At 41.3% G+C, this 22,257-nt stretch overlaps 3 protein-coding genes across 3 annotated transcripts; 2 read left to right on the forward strand and 1 right to left on the reverse strand.

Moving 5' to 3' along the window:
• Positions 1-7,050: 7,050 nt before the first annotated feature.
• On the forward strand, positions 7,051-10,713 carry LOC4352293 (protein cornichon homolog 2-like). Its single transcript, XM_015764813.3, has 5 exons — positions 7,051-7,404; positions 8,285-8,466; positions 9,196-9,318; positions 10,136-10,240; positions 10,334-10,713. The coding sequence occupies exons 1-4, from the start codon at positions 7,330-7,332 to the stop codon at positions 10,203-10,205; spliced, it is 450 nt and encodes a 149-aa protein (XP_015620299.1). The 5' UTR covers positions 7,051-7,329; the 3' UTR covers positions 10,206-10,240; positions 10,334-10,713.
• A 347-nt stretch (positions 10,714-11,060) lies between these two features.
• Positions 11,061-13,016, reverse strand: LOC4352294 (uncharacterized). The gene is made up of 2 exons (XM_015764812.3): positions 12,931-13,016; positions 11,061-12,845 (listed from the first exon to the last, which is right to left on the reverse strand). Exon 2 carries the CDS (start codon positions 12,823-12,825, stop codon positions 11,440-11,442), a length of 1,386 nt encoding a protein of 461 aa, XP_015620298.1. The 5' UTR covers positions 12,826-12,845; positions 12,931-13,016; the 3' UTR covers positions 11,061-11,439.
• A 3,912-nt stretch (positions 13,017-16,928) lies between these two features.
• On the forward strand, positions 16,929-20,469 carry LOC4352296 (uncharacterized). Its single transcript, XM_015763459.3, has 2 exons — positions 16,929-18,178; positions 20,038-20,469. Exons 1-2 carry the CDS (start codon positions 16,961-16,963, stop codon positions 20,251-20,253), a joined length of 1,434 nt encoding a protein of 477 aa, XP_015618945.1. The 5' UTR covers positions 16,929-16,960; the 3' UTR covers positions 20,254-20,469.
• The last annotated feature ends 1,788 nt before the right edge of the window (positions 20,470-22,257 follow it).

The following is a 22,257-nucleotide window of genomic DNA, read 5'->3' on the forward strand; positions in this document are numbered from 1 at the left end:
AAAGTTGAAACTGTTTATGTATTTATAATGTAATTTCTATATGTTTTAAAGTTAAAACTGCTTTTGTATTGATAATGTTATTTTAGAGCACAAGTGTGCGAAATGGCTATACTTTCATGCATTTTGTATTTTTGCTACATCAATTTCACTTTTTTGCTGTTGCTTCTGCATGCTAGTTTGTTTGTCCATTTGATTGATTTAATTTCTCTCAAGTAATCGAATGCTGGGGGCCGGTTTTGTGCTACTGATCATAATTTGTGTTACCTAGGACATATACAGTTTCACTGACAGATTCAAAATCCCAAACCGTTAGCGCTGTATCTGTTGCCATTTCGACATTTACATAAATTGATTTCTCCTGCAGAGTTTAGTCATCTGAAATACATGTGCATATACATGAGGATTTCCTTCATTTTGCCGGGCAATTGACTTGCTTCAGATCTGATATTTAACTTCAATTGGTATATATATCCATCTTGTCTTGTTAATGAATTAATGCTTGTTTGTCCGGGGTAGATCTATCTATATATCGTTTTTCATAGTACATCAAAATAAGATATGAAATAGCTGTACATTTCCAGAAAATATATCATATATTCAGTACCTTTTTTTTTATCATTCTGCTTTTGATTTTTTTTTTAATTCATTACTTATCACTATACCACTGTCTTGAAACATTGCTCAAGTAGGAACCTGCGGATCAATTGGCTGAACTTTCATCAGGAGAATTATTCATGGCATGGCCCGATCACAAACTAATTAATGGCAGCAGGGAGCAGTGAGCACAATCATCTTTGTTCTGCATTACTATCATGCTATACAAAAAATTTAACCGGTTTAGTTTAAAGAAAATCATATGGGGGATTAAAAAGAACCTCACCCAATTTATGTTGATGCAGCTCACTAACTCATATATATGCATGACATGTTTGGTTGTGGAACAACTCTACATGTCTGATGGATTTTCTGTTTCGTAGATTATGTTTATTTCACCATTCAGAAAATATCATACGGTATAAAGAAAAACAAGCACTTTCAGAAGTTACTTTTGTTTGGCTGCATGCCAAGAAATTTCTTTTGCAGTTCCCAGCTATATATTGATGATGGCATCCACATACAGTAACCTTTATCAATGAATCTAGTATGAACTATATGAACAAGCTGATTTCCATGGTTTTAAGTTGAAATTGCTTCTGTGTGGATAATGTGGCTTTAGAGCACAGGTCGTTTATGCACGTAAATAAGGTTACAATTCTATTTGATTCATGCGTACATATCTGAAATGGGCTAATATATTTTCATTTTGTACATCAATTTCTCTTTTGCTGGCAAATTAAAGTGTCAAGGACATCTCATGAAATAGATATTGAAAATGTAAGAGAAGAGCAATATCCCCTGTGTGACTTGAGCTAGTAGCTTAGAGTAATTTTGACTGCTATAGCTAACTTGATATATTGTACATTAGTTTGGTGAAACCATTGTTTACCGAATTTCTAGACAAACTTATATTTTATCAACATTTCAAATAACTTGTTGCAAAGTTCTTTTTTTATCAACATTTCAAATAACATGCAAGTCTTTTTTTTATTTGATCTCTGTTTTAATTAATTTAAGAATACATATAATTCTTGAATTTAATTATTACTGCTATATAAATATCATATTCATAAGAATGCTTCATGTTACCGCCAATCAAGTGCAATTTTGTGCATTATTATACTCATAAGTGCAGACTAATGACACTGGTAAAGTTTACAGATGATTAATGTTCAGTATTAATTTACCAGTCAGGCAGTCAATGTCAATGACGATGACACCGCAAAAGGCCAGGTAACTTCCATATATATGCACTTTTATAATTGTGTATATATGATCTCCAATTTCTACCTTTTTTTTAAAGGTCCCAGTTTCTACCAAGAAAGTCCAGCTCAGAAAGCCTTCAAGGAATGAACACTAATGGTCTAAGGCAGCAATTAAGTTGTCCTTCATGTCTGCACTGTGAAGTTGTATAAAACTAAAGATAACTCTATGATTGAAATTCTCAGCCAAATTAAACAGAGAAGCAGAACACTTCCATTAATTTATTCTAGATACATGGGAAATAGAAGCTAGCAGATTATGAATCACTCAGCTAGCATGTCAATCTGGATGCTCCTAGAGGGTTATATATTATCCTCATCACCTTTTGTGTATATCCTCATATTGATATAGAAACCGGATTTATATCCATTATAAAAATATATAAATATAACTCATCACCTAATGGTGGCGTTTTGGTACCCTGATTTTTGTTTAAAGAAAAAGGTTTACAGGCAACCTCATAATGCTACACACGTGATTTTCTTTGCCTAAGCTATTGTTTGACCATCCAATACCAGCCATGCAGGCTTCTAAGCCGTTTGTATGTAGAATTAAATTTAAAAATATACTGTTAATATCTATTTTTTCTTAGAAATATCATAGATGCACATTTTTTGACACAAATATACCGTCGGTGTCGCTGAACCGCTACGCGAAAGTGAAGTGGGGTGACGATGCGAACGGTCTCGCGGAGGGACGGTGCGAGAGCGCCACTATCAAAGACTAGAAAGCTCCCGTGTGCTGCAGAGTGTTACCGGGTGTTTTTCAAAAACGCACGGTAACTTACCGGGCGTACCACTATGAACTCGGTAACCCAAGAAAAAATACCGGGTGCTAGGTTGAGCACACGGTAACTTTAAACTTACCATGTGTAGCGTGTAAGAACACAGTAACCTCCATGGCACGTGCTCATATTCTGCTCTATTCCATTGGCCAGCAGTGGAACTTCCGTTCACACCTAACGGAGCTAAAGTTCCCGTGTTTATTTTTCTGCGCTAGACGTTCGCTAGAAGCTACAAAGTAGTACAGAGATGGTCCACATGTCGGTTGCTATTGAAAAAAATTAATGCAGTTCAAGGGTAATACACATTTGAACATTGTCGCGCAACCAACGTGCGAGACCAAGCGGTTTCGCTCACTGAGCGTACAGCATACGGACCGCTTGGTCTCGCGGCCTCCACATGCGACACCGAGCGGTCTCGCTCTCTCAACGCGATACCGTAATATCAGTGGTATATTTGTGTCAATAAAATTGTATCCAGTATATTTCTGAGAAATAAAAAATAAATGGTATATTTTAATTTTAATTCTTTGTATATATGGTGGTTAATTTTACTTTGCGGTGTTCCATTCTAATTAGCGCCTCGCGGCATGACCGGCACCTGGCCCTGATTCAATAGCTAGAGAACTCTCTTGTAGGAGATGAAGATCTTCTTTGATGGTTTACCTAGATTCTGTCGTACAATAGACTGAATTTTAGAGCCTTTTACCCCTTGTTTAATTTCTGAATATTCAGTCCAGGTTTTGGGTCTGTTCAGTCCAAGAAGTAGTACGGTTTGTATTTAATTTGGATCATTTTTTAATGGTCCTAGATAGGATGATTTTGGGGAAAACTTCAATATAGAATTTGCAGACACAATGTTTTAAGCTTTAATACAAAGCAATGTTTACGGAAATCCGATGCCTATAGAGAGATTTGTCTTTTAAAAAGGTTAGTTGTTTCATCGGATGGGCGAAGTTCCAGATATGTTTTTCAGATTGGATTTTCGAGGTGAATTATATATATAGCAAAATCTAGGTGTTGTGCTAAAATGACATTAGTTTGCAAACTTAGTGTAGCAAATCATGGAATAATAGTTAGATAATTGAGCAATGGTAACATTCCAAGAGAAATTAGGGTTTAAATGATAACTGGGCAAAACACAAAGAAAAGGCAAGCCAGAAAATTTCAGTAACGGCAAAATCAATATAGAATCGGCAAGAAATTTTGTTCTCTCTAGCTGCATCATGCGGCCACATAAACTACTCATGTCTTCTTTCCCTGAATACCGAGTGGCAAATTGAGCGCGCGTGGTTTGCTCGTGTGCAGCCTGCTGCCTTGCTAGCTCTGACACTCGCGGCTGCCACTAGGACTGATGAGATCTTCCTTTTGATCAACCGGTTGACAGGCATCATCCATGAACTCCCTCAAGCTGCTCTTGATGAGCAAAAGGCACATGATCTAGTGGAAGTTGAAGTGACAGAACAACTGTTGTCTTCGTCGATGATGCGCCACTGGTAATTAAACAGCTCACCATATGTGGTTATCTGCGCCCTGGTGGGCCAGGCAAATGGTATGGTGATGTACTGCATCAAGCTTGGTACCAAACGCCTAAAAAAACATTTGCACTTGCAACATCGAAGACACCGTGAATGGCAAGCGGCCGGCATTCAATTGTGGACACACTCCATGTTGAAAGGATTGTGAGATTCCTAGAGGGAGGGGGTGGATATGCTCTTTTAAACTTAATCGAAAATGTAAAGCAGAAGTAAGTTGGATATAGCCCAAACTATCGGATGTTCCAATATTTATCAGATTGTTCGATCAAAAATCAGACACTCCATATTCCGATCAGGGGTCCACTGTATGTACCAGCCCGTGTAAAACATAAAACCTAGATAGTAACTTATGTGATCCGCCACTATAAAGATTTTATCCGGACAGTTTTACTCCAAACACTGTACAGCCCGTATAAAACAGTGTTCACATGCAGGTGTCTTTCTTCCGCTGTCCATGAAAATTGTTCTTCACAGGGAGGCCACCTTTACACTTAAGCGAATTTCTGCAGGCCTACAACCCCCATTTGGAGGGCCTAAATATGCACTTTCACATGCGAGAAACCTTCTACTATTTAACTACACAAAGAGGCAAATGTGCTCATGGTGGAGACGTCACTGCAGCCTCCTCAAGTGGCCTGCATAGTGCATGATAATTGTTTTACACTACCGCCACACAGGGGCGGAACCACGCCTAGGGCAGCTTGGACTCATGCCCCAGGCGTGGAAAAAAATTTGTTGGTCTTATACCTAGAAATTGATCAGATATTTCTATCATTCCATGTCTCAGCCCTAGGCTTAGAATGATTTAGCTCCTTCACTGAACGATTATTTAGAAGCCTATTTTAATTGCCAAACTCACTGTTTGTCTGGACTAGTAAGTATAAACATATAGCCCAACAATCCTACAAACAAAACCCTATGCTTTAGCGTCTTGTCCTCCAACTCCTAGAAGGCTAGAATCACTGTGACATAGTAGCGGCGGTGCATCCTCACCTTGGCTTCAAGTTCCAATTTTCAATTCTCACTGAAACTGACTTATTTTCAAATACACAGCAAACACACACGCATCACTATATATGCGGCACCACACCCACACCAGCGAAAGCAACAAACTGGTTTTATTTTCTTATGTTATTTTTTTTTCAAAAAATTTGACTTTACTAAGTAATAGATATGCTTATTTCCATCTATAGGAGCACTACAATTTATTGGGTAAATTGTAAGGGCGAGGATAGAATGGACCATCTAATGTAGAGAGGAGTTTTATGGACCTTAACATAGGTCTTTTGGATAGCTTTAGTCTTTGGTTTTGAGCCCTAGGCTTGGAGAAATCCTGGCTCCACCACCACCCCAACAGGATTGGCATCTACAATATCTATACCTATCTCCCATGTTGGCCTTTCACAGCAAGAAGTTCCCTCAGCTCTTATAACAGGATGGGTGTACGAAGATAATCTCATAGCTGCATCCGTTGAAATTAGACTATGACAATGATGTTAAATACAATATATCAATTCTAGAAATTGGCGATAAACTTATGAGGTTGCGCAAGACCTAAGAACTAATGGTGACACATAGGGAATTTTTATATAGGTTTAGGCCCTCACGAGGAGATAATACCCTACGTCTTGTTTCTAGATTGGATTATTGCTTGTGTCTAGGGTTGACAACACTGTGCAGGAGTATGTGCGTGCATAGCTGACCCTTACATGAGATAATCGGAAAAGTGTATCTCCTATTTATTTGTTTTGTTTAGATAATTGGAAATTGTATGTTTATGTATATACTATATACACATCTTTATTTAAAGCATATGAAACACTCTTTTGAATAACCATTCAATAAAAGATTGTTATTTTTTCCGATGTTGTCCAATCAATTTCAAAGTGACAATTTCAACAAGTAATAAACAAACTTGAATCTAGACGTGCTAGCTACACCAAGAATTCACGAAGATTCTTCAACATGGTTAAGCAGCTACGACAGGCCTCCAACTAGGGCACCTCCATTGTGGCCTCGAGCTACTCCAGCAAGCCCGAGAGGCGATGTGTGCAGGCTCTTCATGGCCGCCACAAGTGATGCCTAGGCCTACTCCACCGCTCAGTTGAGCCGCTCAAGCAGCGAGACGACGGCGACGAGCCACACAGTCACGATGATGCCACCCTGTATATCCTATGGATCCCAACTATGGCTAAGGGAAAATCCTCTAATTTCTTTTTTTTTATTTTCTTTTGTTTTTATGAGGTAAGTACTACCCTAAACTAGGCTAGGCTAGCTAGTGCTCTCATCGGTTGACATAAATGGATATGGCTAATAGACCGTAGAAAGGTAAAAGAAATAGTTAAAATGGTATGCAGGTAAGCACTTTACATATTTATTACTAGAGGCTTAAAAAGTCAAGTCTAGAGTTTAATAAAAAAATACCAATCAATTCAAAAATTTTCAAAATTATAATTTAGTTATAGTTGATAAGCCAATGAGTAAACGATGAATATTTCCCAATTAATGAGTCTTAGTCCATGGGTATAGACAACTAGACATGCATATTAGACATGCATATTGTTATAATCAAGATTATATACAATTTCTCACTACATACACATATCTATACTAATATAAAATATAGTAATAATGCTGGTGGTGATTATGCCACCAGCCCACAATCACTACTTTTGCATGTTTTACAAATTAGTCTCTAATAGTTTTTGATACTATGTAATAGTTTAATATTTATTTGAATCAGTGAATAAAATCTATTCAAATAAAAGGTTTAGAATTTTGCTAGTATTAATAAAAGGTTTTGTTCTGGCAGAAAAAAAAAAACGAGAGTTCAGACTTCATACTTCAGAACTTCATACCACGGAAGCCCACAAGGGAATCCTACTTTGCTTGCTCTCCGAAAAAAAAAAGGGGGAAAAAAAAAGCTCTTTTCCTCTCCTCGCGTCCATCCGCGATCCACCACCTCCTCCTCCCGTCTCCGGCGACCGCCGCCGCGCCATTACACCCAGACGCGCCGGTCTCCTCTCGGCACCGGCCGGCCTAGTCGACCGCAGAAGCGGAGGTGTGACCGGAGCGGAGGTCGTCGGTCAAATCCACTCCGGGGGTTTCTTGAATTCTTGGGAGCAGAGAGGCAAAAGTGAGGCAGCAGCCATGTCCATCGAGCTCATCCTGTGGCTCTTCTCCTTCGCCTCCATCATGGTCCTCATCGGCCTCACCGCCTACCAGGCAAGCTCCCCTCACCTCACCTCCTCCCGTTTCGCTTCTGAACCACGCCGATTTAGTTCCAAGATCCGTCGGGCGAAATAGTGGATCTCCTGGTAGTTTTGGGTTTGGGATGTTTTAGGTTTTTTTTGTCGGAATTTTCGCACGAATTGGTGCCGTGTTGGGTCAACGGGTGCGGTTCTTGGTGTTGCTCCTTGCCTCATTAGCTGGTCAAACAGGACAGGTTTAGGTAGCGTTAACTGCGATTTATACTTGTTTTCCCTCTCTGATTTTCCGTATTCATGTAACTAATGTGTTTAACTTGAGGGAAAGTTAATAATCTTTGTATAAATTTGAACTGTATATTTCATTAAATTGGTCCTAAGTTTGTGCAGTAGCAGATTTATACTAGTTTGTTGAACTTAAGGGAGAAAAATAATAATCTTTGTATAAATTTTGCACGGTTTATTTTATTCAATTTGCCCTAAGTTTGTGCAGTAGCAGATTTTGTTTGCTTGCTGCCATGTTAGGTGGAAAAACATATCCTTTTCCACAGTGTGTTTTCAGATTACATAGATGGTTCATAGTTGATGCTCACCACATCTCAGTCCAATTCAAAATAGCCATATTGGTTTTGTTGGTTGTGTTTTTGCAACCAATGTTAGTTGCCATGCACTAACAAATCCAACATTATTGGAATTCCATTACAGAACATACTTTGGTTTAAGAATTGTACATTTGTGGTCGTTTGAAGAATTGATCTTGGAGATATATGTTTCAACTATGAGCAAGTTGAATTTGCAAATAAAATTTACATTCTTCCTATCTTCTTGCAAGATAGGCTGTACTCTCTTCTTTCTCATTTTTATTTCACTGATTTTGTTTTCTCCTTGTTCTGTACCAGCTTATATGTTTATCTGATTTGGAGTTTGATTATATCAACCCATACGATTCTTCATCTCGCATCAACTCAGTGGTCCTTATAGAATACGCACTCCAAGGGGCCTTGTGCGCTTCTTTCCTCTTGACACTGCATTGGTTCCCGTTTCTAGTTATGGCACCAGTAGCATACTACCATGGCAAATTGTACGTATTTCTTGCTGTTGCCCTGAAGTTAATCCATCTAAACATTCATTCTTTTGTTGTCAGTGCCTACCATGTTGATATATTTGTTTGTATGGATAGATTGATGTGCTAGATCAGTTGGTCGCATAATAAAATCATCTATTAAATGATAAATCTCTCAGTGGATATGGATTTCACTAAGCATCATAAGTGTTGTCCACTACATATCCATTCAACTTATGGACATAGGAGGGACATAACATATTATGAAATGCTCTTTGAAAGGATAAATATGGTTTGAAGTGATCTAGAAAACTGCAAGAAACAACTGTCTATGATTTTGTCTATTCAAGTTAATGATGTTATAATTGTGCTTATACTGTGACTCTCTAGTGTTTGGATTTTGGATTTTTGTTCTCAGTTGCTGATTGAAATAAAGTTGAAAATTGAGCTAGTTCTCATTGAAAATTGAGTAGAATAATTTTGGCCAAATGTTAGAGGTATTGTTTTTTAATGTGGCTAAAATCAAGTATAACTGATAACCTTTTCACCTACATGTATGTCCAGAATAGTTATTTTCTTGGGCTAGTAACCATTAGTTTGCATATTTTTTGTAGCAAAGATGTTTGGATATAGAATTTTAATGCCATAAAGTTTGTACTAAGATGTTAATCATGTAATGTTTTTAGTACATGTCCTTATTTGTTTGTACCATTATGATGATTATATAAAAAATCTTTTTTTTATCAGGTATATGGATCGGAAACACCTTGTAGATGTTACCGAGATATTCCGGCAACTCAATTGGGAGAAAAAATACAGGATGATCAAGCTTGCATTCTACTTTAGTTTGTTTATTATAACGATCTACAGGTTTGACTTTAGTTCTTTTTTCATTCATCATTTTTTTATCATTGCATATGCTTATCCTACAATGGAATATTCATTTGTTAGTCCTAAAGATAGTTCTTATCTCCTCAGTCAAACATATCATATGACCTTATGTGTGCCTTCTAAATTGGGAATTTTGTGGATGTGCAACTTCATTCAATAGCATCTCAGAATTTGTCATTGAATTTCACCTCGAGTGTGAGTTATGTTATGGGGCCACATGTAATTGAAAGGGTGCTACATCATTGTATGCCACATAACTTATGGAAAATCCTTGTTTCATCAATATAACATTGAACCTTGCATATCTATAGATGAAAGGTAATGCAATTAATACCGAACCTTTCATGCAGTAGGATATAAATTGTTCGTATTTAAAACTTTTAAATATTTTACATATGTTTGTTGATTTGGCCCTCATTCAAGATGCTCTAATACTGAACCACCTTCTGGTGGCACAAAGGAATGATCTCGTTATCGGTTTTCCTTGTTCATGTGACTCTGGCATCTTACGTAGCATCAAACCAAATAGGTGGTTGTTTTATGCAATTGGTTTCAAACACACAAACCATCATAAGGAGCCATTGAAATATGCAAATTTATTCAGTATTATAAAGGCAAGCAACGACCCTATCATGACCTGTTCTCTTCCTTGTTACTGATTGTGCCGTGGTGGATTTTGTTTTTCTGCGGATATGATAACTTCAATTAGTTCTCATCCAAGAATGTAGTCCCTTCCAGTATCATGCTAAGTCGCTATTGCATAAGCTACTATTTGCATATTCGTTCCATCTGACAGGCTTGTGATGACGGCTGTGACGTTATTCATTGATGAGGATGCAAATCTGGTTGACACTAGAACTATTTAGAGTTTGCTACCAACTTTTCACACACAGATGGCTAGGTATTTCAGTCTCAGAACTTGTCATGTATCACTTTCTTTTTTGCGGAGATACCTGTTCGGTAACTGACTTTGGTCCTGCTTTTCTTTTGCAAGGAAAATGTGTAAGATGCAGTGAAGTAAAGCTTGTGGTGTGCATCATTGAACAGCAAACCAACACTGCCAGCCTCTGAGAGAAGAATTCAGTACATCGCTCTGGCTTTCAGAGAAAGAAGATTCAACTCCCTAGCCGGGGTACTGAATCTAGCATCTCAGCATTATCATTTTAACCATAAACAAGAATTGGCAAGTCAGCTGTACAATGTAGTTTTATGCGTTTTGAGTGTGCTCGATGACATCTGTCTAAATTTGGTAGGCGATTGATGCAACTTTTGGCAATCACTGATTCATACCTGCATCCAAGTAATGCTGTTGTACTCAATTCAACACTGAATTGTCTATAAAACTGGCTCATATATGGATGTTGTTTTGTATCACATTCGCAGGGGAACCTCACCATCATCATGATGATCCGACAATGTTCTTCATTATGCCATATATATTTTTCACCTAAACAAACCAGCCTTTGTCTGACCAAATCTGCTAGACTGGATGTGCTGCTATTTCAAGTTGTCTGAAACTCTGAATTCAGAAACACTGACCTGGAATTCAATTTCAGGCACAAGAAAACTAATTTCACTGAAGTATCACTGAAGCTCCCTACATGATTGTGCATGATTCACAAAGTGAAGAACGAGACCAAATTATACAAATTCCATCAGGGCTATATCTATCTACAAAACCAAACAAACATTCATCAATCATCACTGGAGCATCATCACTCTTGCCAAGGAGGGCAAATTCTCCATGAAAATTTCTTGAGCTCCTATTAGCCTTGAGCTACTACTACTTCCCAATCAATTTTCAGGCACAAGAAACAGTATGCCCAATACTCAAGTTACAGCTCCAAACATAATTGTGCATGATTCACATAGTGAAAAACTCACCAAATTATACAGAATTCCATCAGAGTTATATCTACACAACCAAACAAAGCACTACTCATCAATCAGCACAGTTGCCAAGAACAGCAAATTCTCCATGAAATTTTTCTTGAGCTTGCACCAACAGTTCACTGAATCATCATCGCAATTACCAAGAACAGCAAATCCTCCACATGAAATTGAGAAATTTCTTCAGCTTGTACTACTGCTAGTCTGCTACTACTTTCCAATCTTGGAGATGAGCGATTCGAAGGCGCCGACGAGCGCCTTCACCTTGCTCTTCCTGGCAATGGCGAGCTTCCCGGCGGTCTCCTCGATCACGCTGTTGTACAGCCGCCGGCTCCGCTTCTTCTCCAGCGTCTTCTGGTGCCGGAGCGCCACCGCCGGCACCACGAACCCCCCGCCGCCGCCCGCCGCCGCCGTCCCGCCGATGCTGCCTCGCCTCCTGAGGCTCCTCATCCTGAGATGAAATCCGCTGCCGCCGCCACCGCCGCTGCTGCTGCCGCCGGCGTCGCCCCTCCTGAAGAATCTGAGCCGTGTCGTCGCCGGCGCGTCTTCTGGTGGCGCCGCCGTCGCGGCGGCGCGGCTGCTCCTGGAGCGGATGACCTTGAAGGCGGTGGTGGTGGTGGTGGTGGTGGACCTGCTCGCCTGCCGCGTGAACGGGAAGCGGACTGATTTGGCGCTGCCGGTGATGCTCATGCTCCTCGCTCGCCGGTGCGACGGTCGCGGCGGCGGCGACGGCGGCGGCGCCATGCCGGATTTCTTCTCTTCTTGGCAAGGAGGGTTGTGTGGCTTCTCTTCTTTGATATCATTTGCTGCTGATGATGATGATGATTGGTGAGAAATTTGTTGGCTAATTTCGACGAGATTTCTCTTCGGTTTGGGAGGCTTCAAGCTGTTCGTCCTGGTCGTGGTCATCTTCTTCTTGCTCTTGTGAGAAGAAGGTGGAGTCGATTTCTCGCCGGCTTTGAGCTCCGGCGATGGAGGCGGCTTGCCGGTTAGCTTCGACCCGACGGATTTGACCAGCTTCTTCTTCGATGATGGTCCATCGATGACGTCATCGGTTGATTCAGCGACGATCTTGCTCTTACCATGTGGAGATGATTTGATTGGTTTCTTCCCCTTGGTCACACTCACATCCTTCTTCTTCCTGGCGTCGCCGCCGCCGGCGGCGATGGTGGTCTTCTCCGGCGGCAGTGGGGTTGACTCGTACGCCACGATGTCCTTCCACACCACCACGCCGGCGTCGCCCTTCTTCCCCGTGTCGTCAACGGCGGTGGCCGCCGCTTTCTTCCCGGCCTTCACGGGCTTGGTGAGATCCCCGACCCGTCTCCGCGACGACGCCGACCGCAGCTTAGCCATCGCCGTCGCCGCCGCGAGCGGCGGTGGCGGCGGCGTCTTCCGGGGCCTCGGCTGGGCCGCCGCCGGCCGGCGAGACTCCCGCTCCTCGAAGGCGTGCGCGCCGCCGTACTTGCAGGCGTGGTGGCAGGACCCAGCCGACGGCCGGTGGTAGCAAGCAGGGACGGCGCTGGCCTTCGCCTCGCCGCGGTGACGCGGACGGCGGCGCCCCTCGCTGCTCCCGGCCCCTCCGGCGATCTCCTCCATCGGAGAGATCAAATCACGATCTGATCAAACCTTCTTGATTCAGACGAGAGTGACAGAAAACTCTACAAAAAGTCAAAGCGCAAGAGCAGGCCGGGATGCACGCACGAACACGCCGCGCCGCGTCACTCGCCGCGCGCCATGGCCGGAGCTAGAAGACGAGCTTGGAGTTGGAGCTAGAGCTCGAGCTGGTCAGAGCTGCTGGCGTGTGTGCACACACCTATATATCTCCATGGGTGATCGGGTCAGGTCAGGTCATGGGCGCTGACTGAGAAGGACGGAGCGGAGCTCGATCGATCGCCATTGGCGAGCGCGGGGTAGGAGAGGAGACGATCGGGTCAAGAGAGGCAAATATTTTCTTTCTTTTTCTAGAAATTAAATTTGGCGGGAGGAATTGTGGAGAAAGCTTCTTCGGAGAAGGGCGGTCAAATGCGGCGGGGGGTTTGGTGGGTTTGCGTCTCTTTGACCGGTCGTCTGGGCCTACCTGCAGTGTCGCCGGCTGGGCGACTTTAGGTGGGGCCCACTGTACAGTGAGTTGGTTGAGAGGGTTGCAGAAGTCCACACGTCGCACACGCCGGGTTCAAATGCTGTTGATTTGAGTGGAATTTATGATCAGTTTAAAAATAGGATTGCAGTGTTTTTTGATTTTTCTATTTAATATGTTTGTAGTTTGCACTGAGGTCTAAGCTGTCGCATCTTTTTTTTTTCTGATGATGATGACTGGAGAGCATGAAAGTAGTTGATGTGTGCCCCAAAATTGAACTTGAGGGACTTTGGCCGGTTCTTGTTTGATGTTCCTATCCTCATCTTAATTTATTTGTCTCATATGTTAATTATTAAATTTATCTGTCAATTTCATGGTATCAGCATGCCATCTCAAATTGATTAATTAACTAATCAAAAACCACAAGGGAGAAACAGGAAAGAAAAATTATACGTAAGGTCAGAGGCGGCGGCCGGATTTCGTAGGGGATTCCAACCCAACCTCCAAATTCCCTCGCAAAAAATAAAGATTAGATGTCATATCAGATTATGATTATGCCTTAGTTATATATATATATATATATATATATATATATTTATATATATATATATATATATATGTATATATATATATATGTATATATGTATATATATATATATGTATATATGTATATATATATATGTATGTATATATATATATATATATATGTATGTATGTATATATATATATATATATATATATATATATATATATATATATATATATATATATATATATATATATATATATATATATATATATATATATATATATATGCGATCGACTTGTGGCTTGCTGCCGTATAATTTTATTTGTCATATTTTGAAGAAAAGATTCTGCAGATGGTCAAGACGTACAGTACAGCCCAACTGAATACACTTTTTAGAGGAAGACCGTAAGATTGTATTGGTATTTTTATATTTTTTTTATAAATCTTATTTTATCATTTCCTATTTCATTTAAAACTCTCCAAGATTTTTCTCAAATGTCTGATACTTCCTGATATACAATGATTCTCATGATTCGCACATAAAAATTGATAATTCCTATTTCATTTGAACTCTCAGAGAATTTTCTCGAATATCTGATACTCCCTGATATACAATGATTCTCATGGTTCGCACATGAAAATTAATAATTCCTATTTCAGTTGAAACTCTCCAAGATTTTTCTTGAATATCTAATACTACGTGATATACGATGATTGTCATTAATCACGCATGAAAATGGATAACTCTTATTTCATTTGAAACTCTTGGAGATTTTTCTTGAATATATGATACTCCATGATGTATTATGATTCTCATGATTCACACATGAAAATTGATAATATCTTTGTATGATATCAATGATATATTCCTGAAAGTGTGATATACGTATCAGAAAAATATGTTGAGGACTTTGTAATAGTGTTAAATTCAAATATGCCCTTATTAGATTGCGCTACTTTTCTCAGGACTTTGTGATTTTACCCCTCTTGACATTAAGCGTTTTGACAAGGATTTTGCTCCTATTTTAGCATGAAATTTCACTAATTCGGTTAAAAAAATAAGGGCAAACAAAACATTTGACATGAATTTTGCCCATGTATACAAATTTCATCTTGTTAAGTCCTCTTAACGGAATGAGGGCAAACAAAAACTTCAGTTAAAAAACGTTGCAAAATCACAAAAATAGAAAAAAAATAGAGATAAAATCACAACAAGAGTAAAATAAGTACAGGCCTTATTGACAAAAGGAAAACAAAAGAACCAATATAAGCATGACAACAGTAGGGGAGGATTCCATTGGGAGATTTCAGTTCAGTTCAATCCAACCTCCATACTCCACCGAAACGATAAATAAGGTATTCTTCGAAACATGGAATCGAAAAAAAAAGTATGAAATAGAAATAACACAAGCATTTGACAGAATTGTAAGTACAAACATGACAGGACAATGGATTGCAAAAAAACATATAATAGTATCTCCGCCCTCGACACTAGGGGTGAAAACGGAGCGGACAGTTTCCGTCCGCTCCGGTCAAAAACGAATACGGATAGTGTTCGGAGCGGATTTTTCTCGGATAGTTCGAATACAGATATTTGTCTCTGGATACGAATACAAATATGGTATCGCAGTTTCTGACGGACACGAATACGGAGACAGATATCCGGAGATTATGATGCATGGATATCCAAGTAACACACAGTGTCTCTACAGCCTCTGGCCCATTTATTCAATTTTAGCCCATAGTTGTCTCTTGGTATATACATCTGTGCTTATAGCTATCTAAACCCTAGCCACCAGAAAGCCGAGTTGGCATCTCGACGACGGGCGACGGCAGCAGCGTGGCGACGATGACAGTGGCGACGGCCACGATGACAGTGGCGACGGCTGTCTTAGATCTCATAGCCGGGCATTGGTCTTCAATCCCCCCACTGCTTGTTTGTGCTTCCTGACTCTCCAAATCGTGGAACAGTAGGAGCCATCACCACCGCCGATGGCAAGGTCTCTTATTAATAGTGGTGAGTTATTTTCTTATTTTACCTATATGAATATTTTTCTTAATATAACAAACAATATTGTTCGACTCTTGTAGGAAAAAGAGGAGAATAATGATGATATGGAGTAGGATGATATTTTGATGGATGAATGATGATGTTGCAGCCTTCATGCATCGGACTGCAAGTCTACTGAAAATTGCTTTTAGGTTAATTACTATGTTGATCTTATCTGTGTTACCAATAAAACTTGGACTTAATATGTGTTAAACTTTTCAATGTGTTTCCTATTGAACACGATGCACTTTGTATAATCTATATTGCATCATACAACGATGATATTTATATTAAATTAGATAAATATATGTGGTGCATTTGTATTTACGAGTAATTTGAGTGGTCTCTATATTTTGAGAAATATTCGTTTTCGTATTTGTGTCCGACCATATTCGATCCTTATTCGTATCCGCAATAATTCGTATTTGTTTCCGTATCCGGATTATTCATATTCGTTTTTGTATCTTTCTAAGAATATAAAAACGAATACGGTAAGAGCATTATCCGTCCATATTCGCTCTGTTTTCACTCCTACTCAACACAGACGTCGGAGATCCATGGTGATGGTAAGCACTAGTGCACAACATTAGAAATGCAAGTGGTCGACCCACGAACCCACTTATAGGTCGTGTTGTGACCTGGCTTGCCACACCTAGATATACGAGTAAATCGACCTGTGAAGCCATTTATAAACTAAATTAGTAGGTAACCCTTGAATTAATCCATGTACAATAACCCACTAATTTTAGAATTAAGATCATATGTTTTTAAAGGCACAATACATTTATTACTGACATATGGGTCTAGACCTACATGGCACATACTTCGATGGTAGAGCAACCTGATCCTAATTTTAAGTATCCCTACGCGGCAGCAAGCAGAGCGGCGGTCAGTTTCCATGGCTCTGCGCTCTCTTTCATCTTCTCTACGTGTCAGCTCATCGTCCGAAGCCAGCCTTACGTGGTCGACATGCACGTCGCCATGTGTTCGACATGCGTGTGCATGGATCATCTTCCTTTTCCCCTCTGCGCTCGGCGCCGCCTGGAGCAGCTGAGAGCATCACCATCACCCCGACATGGATCCCGACCACGTCGTCGCCGCCACCGGCGGCGGCGGCGGCGAGCGAGCTGCCCACCAGTACCATGTCACTGACGACACCGATGCTGCCACGGCATCGGAAGAAGTCGGCGGCGGCGGCGGCTGGCCTCGCGCGCTGCTCCGGCGCGGGTGGGAGCTGGCAGGGAAGGCCGCCGTCGCCGGCGCCGCCGCGACGGCCGCTCCGGTCGTCGTCCCGCCCGTCATGCTCCTCACCGCCGCCGGCCTCGCGCTGTCCCTCCCCTTCGCCGCCTACCTCGCCACCCTCGCCGCCACCCACCGCCTCATGGCCGCCCTCCTCCCACCCCACGAATCCGGCCTCGACGGCGCCGCCGTCGAACAAGAACTCCTCGACGCGTTCTACCATTTCAGCACAACAGATCAGGAGGAAGACGGCGGCGGCGGCGGCGTCGGAATCGGATTGGCATCGCCGCCGCCATCGGTGGATGAACCAGTTTCCTTCCAAGAATCATCTGTATCAAGAAATGGGGGAAAAATCGAGGACGGCACAACCAAGGAGACAGTGTCACTGACCACTGATGTTCCTGAATTTCCTGAATTGCCTGTGGTTGAGACAAGGGAAGAAGATGGAGTTATTCCTGTCCAGCAATTAGGCCAAGATCATCATCATACTCATGTATTGGACACAGGGGATAAAGCAGAGGAGTCTACCATTTCCAGTGTTTCCGGAACACCAGTTGAAATATTCACTGACAAAGACAATGTGGAGAAGGGAGTGGTCGAAGACACAGTAGTCGTCGAGGCCGCGGTAGTGGAACAATTGGCAAGCAATGCGGGTATCGTCGCGCAGGAGTTGGTCGACACGAACGTGGCGATTGTTGCTATTTCAGCGCCCGAAAACGAGGCGACGACACCGACGAGTGACCTTGTCGCTCGCGTGTCAGAGGAAGTTGTGGGAAGTTCATGTGATGGTGAGATGCAAGAAACCGCTGTGGTGGATGATACCATGAGGGAACTAAGTGATGCAAACATGGATGAAGATGTGCAACACCATGATCAAAGAGTTGTTTGTAGTTCTGTCTTGATGGCTTCTCCATTGGCTGTTGGTGATTATGAGGATGTAATGTCCAGCGGGAGCACACAAGACATCCCTGAAGTTTGTGATGAGACATCCCAGCCTGGTCAGGAGCATGATCAGTCTGATGGGTTTGAGGCAAAAGTAATTTCTGGGGACAAGGTGAGTCGATTATACATATATACTCCAATTATTTCCATAGTTAACTGATCACTTGGATCAAGAATGTTAATATAAACTTCTGTTCTAGCTAATTAGACATAACACACATTGTACATGACACTTAAAATTTTTGTCACTCTAAAATATATTGCATATTTTTTTGAGGGAAAAAATATATTGCATATGAGTATGATCACTACATCTGCCTGTTTGTTACCAAGGGCTGGCCTCATAAAAAGATTCCTTACAAACATGTTGAGTCAGTTGGCAATAGGACATTTCCCTCCAGAAAAAAAAACTAACAATGGCAGATGAAAATGGTTGGAACATGAACTGTTTACATGCAAAATATGCTACAATTTATCTAAATAGCTTGCTCCAGGACAATGGAACATGGCATTGACACATTATTACATCTTGAGCTTTTTTACAGTTTCTATGAAGGTACCGGAAAGATAAATTATGGGTACCATGTGAACTGCTTACTATGATTATCTCCTACAGTGTCTTGGGTAAAATAAAAACTTGTTCCAGTGTAAATTAAATGGTCTCATAAACATGAATGGCAGAACACACAAACTTGTCTGTGAGTAACAATATCAATTGCAAATAATTGATAGTAACTGAATATACAGTCCTTGCTGCTTATGTTCATGGTTTTAACTACAAACAATTGATAGTCCAATAGGAACATCGGCAGTGGCATGGTAGGCATTGTATCTCCTTCCATTCTTCAATGAAGTAATTTATTTTTATTGTTAGCAGTAGTAAACTAGTAACTGCTGCTTGTTGTATGCCAATGATGGCAGGTCATATACCAACATGTTGCATAACAAGTGGAAAATCTACAGTTATTAGTTTCAAGACTTTGAATTGTACTGAATATACGTGTAAAACTAAAACCAAGTTTTTGCTTTAGTACACTTGCAGACATAGTAGTGTCAAATTTTGGATCGGATTAGAAGGAGAGCGTTGCTCCCATCCAGCAACTTGTACCGGCAGGTACAGAGATAAATCCATCCGTCCATGTTAGAAGGGTACGATCGGGAAATACAGAAAGGAGTTGCGCCCTCGCTTTCTCCTTTTCGCTCTTTCTCTGTTTCCTCCCTCCGCGCAGCGCCGCTCCTTTTCGCTCTTTTTTCGTTTCCTCACTCCGCCTTAAACGGATCAGACGCCGCCGCCTCGCCTCCCACGAAGCACTTTGCCGCCGGCTGCCTCCTACAGATCAGCCGCCGCCACCGCCTCGCTTCCCACGGAGCACCTCGCCGCCGCCTCAAACGGATCAGCCGCCGCCACACCGCCTCCTCCCACGAAGCAAGTCGCCGCCGACAAAGCAACTCGCCGCCAACAAAGCACGAAGCAACTCGCCGCCGCCTCCCACGGATCGGATCAGAAAGGAATGGCTGAGATTTGGTAGAAAACCCTATTTCCCTCCCCGGACACTCACACTCCTACGCGAAAAGACAAATTTACCCTTCCACCACTCGAAATATTCTGGTACCTCCTCATGAGCAAATTTGTACCTGGAGGTACCACTTATTTTCTACCGCCCGATTTCGCTGATTGAATGGCTGAGATTTGGTACCAGACAGTACCGATGGTACCTGCTGAATGGGAGCAAAACTCTTAGAAGGAACATTCTTTGCAAATATGTCAAGCAGTAAAATCACATGCAAAGTAACGACTCGAAATGCTAAACTGAACTAGTTTTCTATCATTGTGTGTAATGGGCAGGAACTGATTATTGCACTATTCATAATTAACTAAATTCAATAAACTTTGGCTTCCGTCTAGTATTATCCATACTTTTGCGATGTTTCTTCATTGAGATGTCATGATAATTCTTTGTTTTCTACCAGGATCTCTACACCGAAGAACACGTAAGGCAACAGCTCGAAACATTAAGAACAATAACAGGGTACAGATCTCCATTTTCTTCGACACTCGAAGGTGAGCTGGCTGCCCTTTACCTGTTCATCGGAGTGGAGCCCCCTGTCAGCTCGAGGAATGCCTCTGACCTAATGGAGATCAATGCAAAACTCCGGCTGTTGAAATCAATCGTTGGTGTTGATTGAATTATCTCGAGGGCGATCAATCAGGACGTTTTTGGTTTTGATTATACATCTATGGATGCATATCATACAGTTTAACAATTCTCTGTACATCCAAGACAGTCGATCGAGACTGTTTATCAATCAGTAGAGTACACTGCATCTGCCTATGTACTTTGTATGGAGAGACGGTTCTTGTTCTGTTTAATTTCTTCTGGACATACTGACCAGTTCCTGTCATGGAGTTCTACAGGTAGTTTTGAGTTTGCCTCACTATGAACTTAAAATTATTACATGATGATACGGAAAATAAGCATCTATACGAAAGGACTGGAGGGGTGTGTAATGAATCCCCTCTAAATTTCAGTCTCTATCGCCGTGTTTAGTTACAAAATTTTCCTTCAAACTTTCAACTTTTCCATCACATCAAAACTTTCCTACTCACACAAATTTCTAACATTTTCGTTACATCGTTTCAATTTCAACCAAAATTTCAGCTAAACACACCCTATATCGATCTCATTTCTCTGCTTACGTTGGCATCATCATCCTCCAACAGCCACGTCGCCGATCGATGCCGTTTTCTGCTTTGTTGGTTCATCTTCAATGCACGGCGTTCTAGCTTAGCCACAGGACACTGTTTCTTCCCATTCCTCGTCAATCTATCCATCTATGATCTCCCTCGTCAATCTCTTTCTCTAATAATAGCAAAAACTAAATCACCGTGATAAGCCAAATTCTTTTCTCATATGAGACTGTCTACCCACCATTCGATAAAAAAAATACACCTACGAGTGATGAGCCAAATCCTTTTTTTTCATATGAGGTTGTCTACCCACCATTCGGTAAAGAAATACACCCTAAAAATCATGCAAGCTATGGATCATCTGATTGCTTTGAGATTCGACCCAAACCCTAAAAACCATTTCCTCCCTCCATCCCTCCCTCTCCTGAGTCCCTCCTCAGACCTCACACCACCGCCACTATCACTAGCATCAATTGTGTCGCGCCTCTACTGTCATCCCTCCTCGCTAGGCCTCCTCTCTCTTCTTTTCCCCATTTCATTTTCCTTAAGTTGGAAGCGGTGAGCTATCAACCCCCCCCTCGGCGCATTGTCATCTTCCTAGTCTCCACCTCTTCGGCCGCTCCCAGCCGCCGAATCTGCTACAAGTAGCCACCTCCTCCTAACCAATCGTGCTAGCCCACAAGATGAGGCGTCGCCCCAGCATAGCATATGCAAACGGTTGTGCTGGCACAGTCCATTTGGCCACCTTTAACGTAGTATGTGTTATTTACTTTGATTGTTTAGTCTTTGGTTTTTCTTTATTGTGCATATTTTTGGGTGTATAGCCTGCAATGATATAAACCTGGTCAATTACTTTTGCGGTTCAAAAGAACCGATGCTGAAAAATAGGTTGAATGATAAAGAAACTCCAAAATCAAGTCTAAGTTTTGAAATTGAAATTTCGACATCGACTGATAAACCAACAAGTAGACGATGAAAATCTACCTTACTAAATACTCCTTAGATATAACCTATGCGAAAGCACCGCCAGACCTGGGCAACCATCTCCATCATCTTGATTAATTTATCATCGAGTTGTTCTAAAACCGGTTGCTACAACGTTCTATGAAAGTAGTGAATCGATCGCCACGGATTCACTATTGCAAGATAACCACAACACAATTGCATAAACGACGTACCACAGATTGAAGGTTTACTGGAGAACTGTCTCACCACTGGATTTAATTAAATTAACGTGAGTAAAAAAATAGTTAATTTTGCAGAAAAAAATATTAGTTATTTAATGTGAGAGCTTAGTTTAATGTACCCCTACTATCCTTTTTCTTTCTACTCCCTCCATCCTAATGTGATCATCCTACTAACAAAAACCAAAAATACCATTTTAATCATCGCATATAGTTAGGTGTTGTTGGTAATCTCGTGGACGGCGTCTTGTATTGCATGCATGCATGGATGGAATTAATGCGTGTATGTAATTCCAAAGAGTTAACACCAGCGCCACA

This window comes from Oryza sativa, chromosome 12 (genome assembly GCF_034140825.1).
Source record: "Oryza sativa Japonica Group chromosome 12, ASM3414082v1".
In the NCBI taxonomy this organism is placed as follows: Eukaryota; Viridiplantae; Streptophyta; class Magnoliopsida; order Poales; family Poaceae; genus Oryza; species Oryza sativa.